Genomic DNA, 11,452 nt, shown 5'->3' with positions numbered 1-11,452 from the left:
TTGGGGGCGACGAGGGCGTGCTAGCCGGGGTTATTAGGCTCTAAAGAGTAATCTCGGCAATCTTCAGGCACTACCTACTAGTAAGTACCTCGTAGATACCTACCTAGGCTTGCTAGGTACCAAAAGGACGATTTAGCCACAAGATTTGATTTCACCTGAGCCGTAGTTGTAGAGACACGCGGTGCTTAGGTTGATAAGAATCGATAAGAGGCCTAATAGAGAATGACGCAATGCCAAGTCCGCCTGCTATTGGTCACCTGACCATCATTAACATTCTTTACTCTGTTGTATTGCTGTACCGTGACACCCTCCCGGAGTGCAAATTCAGTCTGTCCTTCTGTAGTGATGCTGATGTTTGGCAGCGTCGACATGGTCATGCAATCGCGAGTCAGATGTCCAGGTGGCGCACATTCCGCAAGTCAACTTACTCCATTACCTGGACATTTTCTACCTGGATCACTTCTGCTTCCGTGGCCTGGACTTTCTTTTCGAGAGCCTGGACTCTCAACTGTTCCACTTGGTCTGTGCCATCAAACAATGTTGCGATCTCCTCGAGTGTCGACCCTCGGGTTTCAACAAAGAGAAAGATGACGACGAGGAGCTAAGGATTGGGCTACTCGTCAGAATGGAGTCACGAAGACATATCCAGGACCTCTGGCAATGACATGACTCACCTCGATGACTAACCATACCTCGTAGACAATATACCAATGCCAGCCTAGTCTTTCGATACCAACAGGGTTTACGTATTGGCCAAAGAAAAGCGACAGAGAAACGCTGAAGCTGAATGCGGTGAGCCCTTTGGCGCGCAGATGATAAGGAAGAATCTCGACCGGATACGCAACATTCAGAGATGTCCTAGACATCATGTCAATCAAAGGCACTGCATGAACGAAGTTTTCGAAGCGTACCAGACTAGGTTATACGCAAGGGTATGCAAAAACATCATCACGAGTGCTCCAGTGCCAAATTGAGGAGAGTTGCTTTGGATGGTCACTGCAGTGAATGCAATCCAAAGTCCGAATGTCACGACCATACTTGAATTGGATGCCAGGAACATTGGCCGTCGACCCAAGTAATCGACCAGAAACGCTGCACTCATCGCTTCGACCCAGTTGGTGGCTGCGTAGATACCGTTGATCTTGTTCTGGAAGAGGGGGTCCGTGTAGCCGAGGAGATCGAGAATTTTGCTTTTGGAATCATGAGTGGGATATCTCAATTTATGATATGGATGAAGAAAGAAACAGCAAGAAACAGCAAGAAACAGACTCACTTGAGATAGTAACCGATGAGGCCATTTCCACTCAGCTGAGAAAACATTCCACAAGCGATACAGATCAAAAGTCGTCTGCGATTTCCCGCTACGACTGACCGTCAGTGGATGCAGCAATCATTCACAGATATGCCAACCTACGTGTTGCAAACAGAGCTTTCCAGCCATGGTTCTCGCCCTCTTTCTCGATTTCGAGGGATGTTCGAATCTCGGCGAACTCGAATCGGAGCCATTCATTGCTCCGGTCACCATTCGTATGGTATTCGACCGCGACAACACAACTGGCCTTCTCACCTGTTTTGGAGCTTTGCCTCCGCTAATAGTCAAGAATTATGTGACTTGGCTCAACTTCGGCTCAGCCTCAGCGTGAGGCTGATAAGCCTACTCAGGACCCCCGTTCGCCGTCTTCATCAGCCGTGCTCAGACTTGTTTCAATTCAAACGCAGGTGGATTGCTACCACCAATCAAATACTGAAGAGCTCGTGTCAACAATCTTGAATCCTATACTATACGTACAGCGCCAAGGAGTCTTCAATGAAAGTGGCACGGAATGTTGAAAAACACATCGGCGCAGAAGATGACCACCGTTACCTCAACTGAGGTCTGAATTTACAAATAAGACAAGTGTAATCGATGCATTTTCATTTCATAATATCGATATACAGTAAGTTGGATAATGCCTTGCAGCTTAACGACAGGGTAGGGTAAGGGGATTTGTTGGCCCCTTATTTCTACAGAGAGGAGTCTGGCCCTTGATTGTTGCTGTTGGAGTGATATCGACGAATAGTTGCCTTGACAGGGCCGTTGAAGTCTTGTCCCAGGTCTCGATATGAGGCTGGCGAGTTCCACAAAACTAGCCTAGGCAAATATCGACCTCTGCCAAGTTTAACCTGTCCCAAACTAGTTTATACACGGTCCCTGTAGCATATCGATAAGTAATCCCAGCATCCCATTTCACCCATAAGACATTATGAAACTCGTAGAGCTTAGCATCTCTTGGGCGTAGCGGAGAGAGCCATTCATCGATAACACCTCTATAGTCTCCTCCTTCTACAGCGCTTCCGATTGACAGGGTGATTAGCTCGCAATGCTGACCTGATAGGGTGGGATCGAAATGATTGACGTTGAGACGAATTGATCCAGCCCAATCACCTTGATCATCAACAAGAGTTGCAGCACATGTCTCGCCAAAATTTTGGGCTTCGCGAAGTTCCTCTCCAATGACAAGCCACGTTTTCTTGGTACGAAATCGGAGAACTGGGTCAAAGTTGAACATTAAAGGATTCCCACACTCGAGCGGGACTGGGTAACGCATGTCACATCCTGCAGGTAGCTCCGGATGTATGTAGCGGACATGCTCCTGGTGTGGTGCAGGATAATTTTTCCTTTCCCAGCCTTCTGGAATCGTCACAACTTTGTTATCCTTGTACTTCTTCTGTAGGTCGTACCAGATATTTTGAATCGTAGACTGATGAGCCACTGAAGATCCAGTTTCATACCATGTCACAAGAGGTGACACCAATGGTTGAACCTCGATCATTTGGTGATCGTAAATTGGACTCGCGAAAGGTGAGGAATGACAATTACCAATGATGATTTTGCCTTCCCAACCCACCCACGACCAACTCGGGAGTTTAGGCTGTGTTCGGGCATCTTGTCGTCCCGTTCGTCGGCGAACAACATTATGGGGCTTCCACAATATGCAGAGGTCGAAAAACATCTCTGGTATACCCCATAATATCCTTCCCCCAAACCCGGTGGCATAAAAGTTTTGCAGCCCTGCAAAAGCGTTCAGGACATCCTCATCGTATGTCAACTGTCGCGCGTTGAATTCTTCCACAGACGTTATCCAGCCATCCAAATCCGGCCAGACGCGATTTTGAGCGCAAAGTGGTAAGTCAGTTTGTTGCGACTCAGCTGGATCGGTGGAATCAAAGCCTTCGGATTTTTTTTCAACAAATTCTGCCCAGCTTGATCTCGCGCAACGCCAAGAGACAACGCCGTGAAAAATCAAACACCTCCGTGAGAAACGTATTTCTTGATACGTCCATGCTCTTGTCATCCATGGAGAATTGGATGGAAGCTCAGCATCCCAGGCATGAACGATGAGCTCTTGAGACGCGTTCATAGGAAAGCTGTTACATGGAATTTGGCGATCCTTCGCCAGCCCACCAGTGCCACGAAGCCCCCAGTTTGCGTCTTTGCCATCGGCTGCGATAATTGTAAGCCACGCATGGGAATAGATGGATGCCATGGAATGAAGATAGAGCCTCTTGGCTTTATCGTCGTCTTGAACAATACAAAAGCTATCGACCCAAACATACCGTTCGTCAAGGTTTTTGACCAGGTTTAAGACATCACGTATAGTGTCCGGGATGATAATCGGCGAATCCACTGAAAGACTGCCCTGGGTTTTCAGAAACGAAAGATTATCGCCAGTGGTCCTTGTAACCGGTGCCAGGCCCCACACATAGCTCAAGGTGATGTACCGTGTACCTATTGGCAAGGAGACCAAACACTCATCCCGGGCATCGATCAATAATATCTTGTCCAGAGATTGCATCTTTGTTGGTAGATCGCAGCAACCAGTGTGAGACCCTTCGCACTTGTCCATCCAACGCCGAATCAATTTCAGGTTCGCCAATTTCGGGTTAAACTTTCGTGCAATTTTGGCTTCTCCGCCTGGATAGAGTCTTGAATGAGAGAATGTTGAATAGAGTTCGATGCCTTTATCGTCCCCATCACTTGTTCTGATATTCAGTCCTAGCATTTGCGGATCAAATAGTAAGCCCGTATTTCCAGTAAGGCCTTCATATCGTTGACTAAAACCATGAACTATAGCTTGACAAGCGCCGCAATTCTCTTTTTCGAGCATTTCATCCCATGTTCCAAGGGGGATTCTTCTGAGGGTCAAGTCTGACGCCATGACCTCCGGGTTTTTTCGCAAAATACAGTCAATTGCCTGTATTAACTCCTGGCAATTCTGGCAATAACGCCGTAAGTAGTATCTGTCCGTGTAGGAACGCACTGAGTGGTCTCGTCGTAGCATGCTGACTGTGGCTACATATCGCACCAGCGGGATTTGATCCGGAGTAAGGCTGAGACGATTTCGTCCCGCTAGGGATAATCTGCGTAGTCCTCCACTGTTTGCCGAAATTTGTATAGAGTATCACTTAGAGGACAGCAAATATTATGAGTTCCTGTTCTTCTTGACTTTCGTGGACGGAAAGAATGCAGGTAATTTTTTGAGAAGGCTAAGATACACTGGCTTTGAGGTGCGGCGTTGGTGTTCGGTCTGGCTAAATGAGGAGCAATGGACAAAAACATTGCCGCTATCAATCTCAAATTACACGTGACAATAACTTCGAAGTCTTTGTGCAATATCACTTAAAAGGGGTTGGAACGTCGTTAGCCTTCCGTGTCTCAGGCAGAAAAATGGGCTGCAGAGCATTCGTGGCAACAATAACCGAATAAAAGAGCCCGGAAGTTGGCCCTTCCCAAGACGCGAAACCTCAAAAGCTGGGTCACCGGGGTCAAGATATCGCCCTTTATGGGGCGCTCACGGCTGTACTCAGGGTACTCAGGACGAAGCTCAGAACATGCCAAGCGACACTCAGGCTTGCACAGCCACAGCTCAGAACAGCTTAGTCATGGCTCAGGCCAAGCGGCGGGATGCCCAGGTCTGGAAATAGAAGGGGATTTTGGAGAGGTCAAGATTCGCGGCTGAGTATGATGGTATTTGGCCATGACATCCAGGGCATCATCATAGCGCTCTTTGGAGACTAGATATCGAGGACTTTCGGGTAACCACCAGATGAGACAAAGTTGCAGCAGACTTGGGACAGCCTGAAGCAGACTGGGAAGCCGCCAGCTCCAGTCGTTCGTCATTCGAAGAGTCCCAAACGTTGTCCATGCCGCAATCAGACTTCCAAAGTACCTAAACGACAACATCGGAAGCAGGAAATCAGATCAGAGCGGTGCACATACCAGAAAGTGTTGAACACGGCTGTGACCTTGCCCCTTTGCGCTGGATGACAGAGTTCCGTGATGAGCAGGGGTGAAGCGACAATAGTCACAGAGCTTCCGTGCCCAACTGGGAGACCAGACATGTCAGCCAACGAAGGCTACAGGACAGGTAGAAAAATGGAACTTTGTCTTACTGAAGAACCTTCCCGCAATGAACATGCCAATGTTCTGGGCCGCGGTTTGCAGAGCGACTCCAAGAGCGACGAAACACGAGCCGAAAAAGATGGTCTTTTTTCTTCCAATGGAATCGGCCAGATATGGTGCGTATGGCAGACTGCAAATACTTCCGACCGACTGGATGGCATTCAAGAGACCCAATGTAGCTCCTTCGGGGTGGTTGAAATCTACAACACGATCCATCAGCACCCTTGCCCTAGACCCCAATCAGAAACCCCGGTGCTGCTACTTACAGTTCTGCCAGTAGATCAGGGTCTGGAGTCCGTTCATCATCGAACTGAAAAGGTATCGTCAGCGACGACAGTCTTGCACTGGATGGACGTGGGTCGAGGTATTACCCATCGTAGCCATTGGTTGCTGAACTGAGGATGGCTACGAGAATGAGAAGATACAACCTTCTCAAGCCAGCATCCTGCCACCACCATTTGCCCTTTCGAGATACATCTGATGGTCTGGGAGGTCTGCTTTCGATTGCGGACGACATCGTGGCTGCTTGCTGTGATGAACCACACTACAGAGAAAAGCAGACGTCCCACCCACAACCTTACAGTCTAAAGACTCAATTAAGTGCCAGCGTCGCCCTCGAAGTATAGGATTTGTCTAAGCAGTTCTCGTGCATGGTTGCGGAGTACCTGAGCATTCCCTCCGGCACACCCGGAAATACACCCACGTCTCTACCATTTCCGAAGTGGCCGGAAACAGAGGATACCGGTTGGACTATCATCGGAAACCCAACAACCCAGTGACCCAGGATCAGCAAGACCGGGCTACACTTCACCGGTGGATAGGTTGGTGACAAGGTTGGATGATTACCCAATTCGTTGTAGCCGTTGTGATCTCACATCCCGGCTTTACCAGAATATAAAAGACACTTGTGCATGTGGTGACAAAGACTAAGAGCGGCCCACTGAGCTGATACTGTCGTCGCACTATGATGGCTGGACTTGTCGAAAACCCTGTTCTAATCCCTTTCCCCCAGAACGAGAAAATCGCTGTTCACACTCCCAGGGATCCCCCGGTTGTAAGGTGGAATGGCGGACGTTCAAGCAACCCTTCCGCCATTGGGTGGCTACGAGAAACGCTTAAAGACAGTCCCATTGTCGAGATGCGGAGACGGTACGAAGAAGATGGGTACATTCTGATCAAGGGCCTAATTCCCCGAGAAGTGGTTCTCGATATGCGTGAACAGTGAGTTTGAGGTAAATTGTCTCCCAGCCCACCAACTAAGACTGAGTCTCAGCTACTTCACTCACATGCGTTCGACCGGCTTGATCGCACCGGGGAGTGACCCTAGAGATGGCCTTTTCGATTTTTCTTCGTCGCCTGAAGAGTTTAACAGCATCGGTGCGCCTTCATATCCCGACCGCACGAAACTCCAAGCCATGGCGGCTGCGCACTGCACACCAGAATACCTTGATTTCCTACAAAACCCCCAAATGCGCGAGTTTGTGAGGCAATTTATGGGCTGGGGCAAGGAAGTCCTACTTGCTCGGACTCTGCTGCGACACTGCGTGCCTCACGGGATCAGTTTAGCGATCCATTACGACAAAATCTTTCTCCGAGGGGGCAACCCGGCCAACGACTTTTTGACGGCGTGGGTGCCCATAGGTGACATCACACACGATGGCGGCGGGCTGATTTACCTCAAACACTCGACCGAGATAGGTCGACAAATCGAGGCCAACTTCACCGAGAAAGCCCAAACACTACCGCGCGAAGAACGACTCAGAGCATACAACAAGAACATGGCCCCGAATGGATCTCTGGGACCGACGCCCAAGAGTTCTACGAGGCCGAAGGTCGCGATTTCAGGGCAGCAAAGGAATGGCTCACGGCGGACTATGAGGCTGGAGATGTCATCTTTCACGACCCCTACATCGTCCACGGCACAACGCTGAATGAGGACAAGTTGAATCGGATCAGACTCAGCACTGATCTGCGGTTCTACCAAGAAGGCACAAGCGTAGATGAGCGGTGGACGAAAGTCTGGATGCCCACGGATGGCTTGTAGTGGACAGACTTGGGTTGAACAGGGTGAATTGCCATGTAATTTCCTACAGGTCTTGAGGAGACTTGTCAATGGACACATCTCATGCCTCCGGAAAAGGGAGCCAGCAACGCATATAACCCGGCGATGGCGAAGATGGGTGTAAATGGTAGCGTCCAGCTTCTTTCCACAGCCGGTGAGCCGCGCGCAGATACGTCGTCGACCTGTGCCTCAGTGTCAGGAGACCACAAAGAAACTCTCGAGAATGCTTGCATGAGCTATGTAACTACCTAGCGAGTACAGAACGACCAGTGCTCGCCTATCCGAAGGCAGTGTGGTGCCAAGACGCTAGCCCCTGGCCAGGCAGTGGCCAGGACCGTGCCTGCCACAGTCAGGGGCAGTTTCGGCTGGCGCGAGACCGGAGGTAGGCACAGAGCCGCCATCACATCACCCCTTTCCCAAAACAAGGTGAGTCGTGAGTGAGCTTTGTACCCAGAACGGGGATTCAGTTGATACTTGTTCAGCAAAGCAGTACAGCACGTAGCAGGGCACCCTCTCTCTCTTGGGGATCCCGCCTTTTCATTAGGGCCGAAAAACGGTCCCATCATAGATAATAATATGATCGGGATAAAGTTAGCCATATTACATTCGGTAGTAGTCGACCGCGACCATTCTTGGAAACGATCCATCTATCCCTGCACCAGACAGGAACAACATCCGACTTGTAATATTCATTGCCACTTGTCGAAATTGGCCCTGTTGAACACACCAAATAACGATGAGGCTGCCACAAAGGCTGCCCTTCTCGGTCTAGACTCAGGGCAATGTTTGTGACGGTGGTGGTTGACATGTACCAGCATCGGCTACAGCGCTTTGCATCGAACCAGCCCGTGTAAAGTAATTGGTCAATAGTGCCAGATTGAGGTCTTTCATTTGATAGCAAGCAATTCCTTTACAAGGCCGCATACGAGAAGCGGCCTACCAGACCTCTGCTCACCTTCTTCCACAAGCAAATGTCGGGGTGATGCGTACCGAATGAACACTGATCAAAAGCTCAGACTTAGAATACATAAACTTTCTTCGAACCGATGGGACCCCTCACGTTATATGAGCCAAAAAAACTCCATCATCTACCATAATACCCGTCGCGCCAGGCAAGCGAGAGGCAGCTGGAGCCACTTTTAGAGTTTTGCATCTCATGAAGACCGGAAATCCCAAAAAAAAAGGCTGTCGCCTGAGCCTTGTGCGGGCACACCGCAACTCCGTCGAACAATCAAGCAACAACTCGTCTAGCCGCTCCGGTGCCTTCGCACGGCGCCTAGAAACTTTTTCTTGCTCCTATGATTCCGTCTTCGCAGTCCAGAGTCGATCTGGTCAACAGGGCCTTCACTGGTGTAGGCACTCCACGACGTACACAGGTCGTTGACGCTCGATGGGATCTCGATGGACGAGGCGATGAGATTCGGTTGTTCCTGTCCCCGAGTTAGTAAGTTGGCGGTAATAGTTCAATGCTGGGAAAATTGACTTACCAGAATGTTGACGTACAGTCCTCCGCTCACGTGCCAGGCGATATGACAGTGGAACGGCCACACGCCCGGGTTATCGGCAATGATTTGAATGGCGATGTATCCATCGGGTTGCACCATTTGGACGTCCCGCCGGGTTGGGTTGGAAGGGTTGACGACGGTCCCATCCCAGCTGCCCGTGCCTTCGTTCAGGACGAACATGTTGTGGCCGTGGATGTGCATCGGATGCATCAGAGGAGTCTCGTTGTTGAGAACAATAACAAAACTACTGTTGCTGCCAAAATCATAGACGTTCCACTCCGGGTCGTAGGGGTAAGAGTCGTTGCCACCATTCGCTAGCATGAGGATAGGGTCGTTGTAGTCTGTGCGGAAGCTTGAGCCGTCCATCGTCCACAGAAAATGACCGGTGCTATTGATCTCGAAGTTGAGAGCAATGTCAACTGTGGTGTTGACCGCTGGTGGGGTGATCGAGGCATAAGGGACAGTCTCGCTCAGAGGGTCGTTGCCACAGACGGTATCATTCACGGTCCATCCCGACGACGTTGGGGTAGCTGTGGTATTGGCGTCTTGATAATACACCATGGCCAGGCCGTAAGGTTGGTCCGGCAAGGAGCATTCCGTGCTGATCGTGGACCTCATCCAGTACATGCTGTCCGCCGTGCCGTTGGCATGAAGGATCACGTCGGCACGTTGGCCGATCCCCAATGTAACGACATCGGTGGTGTAGGGTACGATCTGGACAAAGTCATAGGCGATCACCGTGAGGACATGGTTATCAATGCTGAATCGTTGTAAACCCTCGGCACCGCCATTAATGAGTCGAAGTCGGTAGGACTGTCCTGACGTGATTTGAAACTTGGAGTACCCCGCGTTAGAGACGCAGGTGGAATTATCGGTGACAAGTGAGCAATTAAAGATTCCCTTTCCGTTGATGAGATTGTTAACGGAGGTTGGCGCAATTTTCGTGAGATCGGTACCCATAACCTCCTCCACGATTGTATAATAGGAGTCGTGATAATAGTCAGTAACGAAAATCGGCCCTAGATCCTCGTCGTAGTCCGCGTTCGTAGGCCCATGAATGATCATCGCTCCAAACACTCCGTCTGCGTATTGCGCACTATAATGTGCGTGGTACCATGATGTTCCGTAGAGGTCGGCGTTGAAAGAATACGTAAACGTCTGCCCGGGCGCGATCGGGCATTGAGTGATTCCTGGAACACCATCCTCATAAGGTGTTCCCGTTTGCAACAGGCCGTGCCAGTGCAAAGAGGTCCCTTCTTCGGGGTCGGTGATGTTGTTGGTCACTGTAACTTGAATTGTGTCGCCCCAATTTGCCTCGATTGTAGGGCCGGGGAAAGCACCATTGACGAGTATACCGGAACGATACACTCCGTCTGGGGCAATTGTTGCTCTAGATATGACGAAGTTATAAGACCTTACCACTCCAGTGGATGGTGGGGAGGTGTAAGGGTTGGTATATGCAGAGCGATTCCCCCAAGGCAAGCCGCCAGCCTGGCTCGAGTCGGGCAGGTACTTTGGAAACCTTGGTGCTCCAAGGGTCCCGAGGGGAGAATTTCCGTTGGTCTTGCCCTGAGGCAGGGCATTGACCCCCAGAGAAGCCCGTCGTCGGTCTGGACTCTCCGGTACTGCTGAGGCTGACGGGAAAATGAGGGTAGAGAGATAAGACGGTAATTCCGCTGTTCCTGTTATGGCCGGACCGGAGTACGATACTCCAGTTGAGGAGGTCTGGACCTATCGGTCGTGTCAGTTTCTACTTATATAAGTGGATATGGACGGAAAAAGTACAGTATGACAAGTCGGGCACCGAGAAGCACTGCTGCGACTGTGGCTAACGGCTGGTGACGGCCGATTCCAGGACCAGCTGGCTGAGGCATGTTCATTGCAAGAGCTCGTGACGGTCGTCTTCGCGGGCGAGACCCGCGATTTGTGTGTTGCAGTGTTGTCTCCTTGCCCACTCCAATCGTTCCACGAGACGTCGCCAGTCTGTGTGCCTCCCACGTTCACAACCGTAGCAAGAAAGACTCCGACCCATAAGGTTAAGAGCCGGATCCCCATATTGACGGAACTCAACGACCGAAAATAAGGATGGGACGAGTAGAAAGATACTCTGAAATGAGTGGACGACGTTCCTGGACGTCTGCGGTTCGACGAGACCGGACAAATGATCTTGTCGGGATGGTGGAAGGTCGAAGGAAGGTCGAGGTCTGAGCCATGTGGACTGTTGCGAGATCGAACACAAGATATAAGGAGAACATACCGCGTGGCATCTCCTGGGAACGGTCAATGTGGGTCAAAGCCAGCAAGTTGTTGTTTATGCGTTTCGAATCAATTTTGGCCATAGTGGCCCTGGCCGATGAATGTGCGTTGCGGGCCTCCAACGGGTAGACAGATTGGACTTGGAGGCGGATTCCCTACAGTGGACACACAGCTGAGATACCGTCT

General features: G+C 50.5%; 3 protein-coding genes across 3 annotated transcripts; 1 reads left to right on the top strand and 2 right to left on the bottom strand.

Moving 5' to 3' along the window:
* Positions 1-424: 424 nt before the first annotated feature.
* On the bottom strand, positions 425-5,960 carry Z520_01950 (uncharacterized protein; the record flags this gene model as incomplete). Its single annotated transcript, XM_016772464.1, has 10 exons — positions 425-601; positions 675-858; positions 912-1,190; positions 1,274-1,361; positions 1,415-1,562; positions 5,024-5,210; positions 5,261-5,366; positions 5,434-5,643; positions 5,710-5,753; positions 5,815-5,960. 10 exons carry the CDS (start codon positions 5,958-5,960, stop codon positions 425-427), a joined length of 1,569 nt encoding a protein of 522 aa, XP_016635934.1.
* A 450-nt stretch (positions 5,961-6,410) lies between these two features.
* Z520_01949 (uncharacterized protein) lies at positions 6,411-7,487 on the top strand (the record flags this gene model as incomplete). Its single annotated transcript, XM_016772463.1, has 3 exons — positions 6,411-6,664; positions 6,717-7,070; positions 7,142-7,487. The coding sequence occupies 3 exons, from the start codon at positions 6,411-6,413 to the stop codon at positions 7,485-7,487; spliced, it is 954 nt and encodes a 317-aa protein (XP_016635933.1).
* A 1,265-nt stretch (positions 7,488-8,752) lies between these two features.
* On the bottom strand, positions 8,753-11,065 carry Z520_01948 (uncharacterized protein; the record flags this gene model as incomplete). The annotated part of the gene is made up of 3 exons (XM_016772462.1): positions 8,753-8,935; positions 8,993-10,741; positions 10,796-11,065. 3 exons carry the CDS (start codon positions 11,063-11,065, stop codon positions 8,753-8,755), a joined length of 2,202 nt encoding a protein of 733 aa, XP_016635932.1.
* Positions 11,066-11,452: the final 387 nt, after the last annotated feature.

The sequence above is a fragment of the Fonsecaea multimorphosa genome, assembly GCF_000836435.1.
Source record: "Fonsecaea multimorphosa CBS 102226 unplaced genomic scaffold supercont1.3, whole genome shotgun sequence".
Lineage (NCBI taxonomy): Eukaryota > Fungi > Ascomycota > Eurotiomycetes > Chaetothyriales > Herpotrichiellaceae > Fonsecaea > Fonsecaea multimorphosa.
This window is presented reverse-complemented; position numbering and strand designations above follow the sequence as displayed.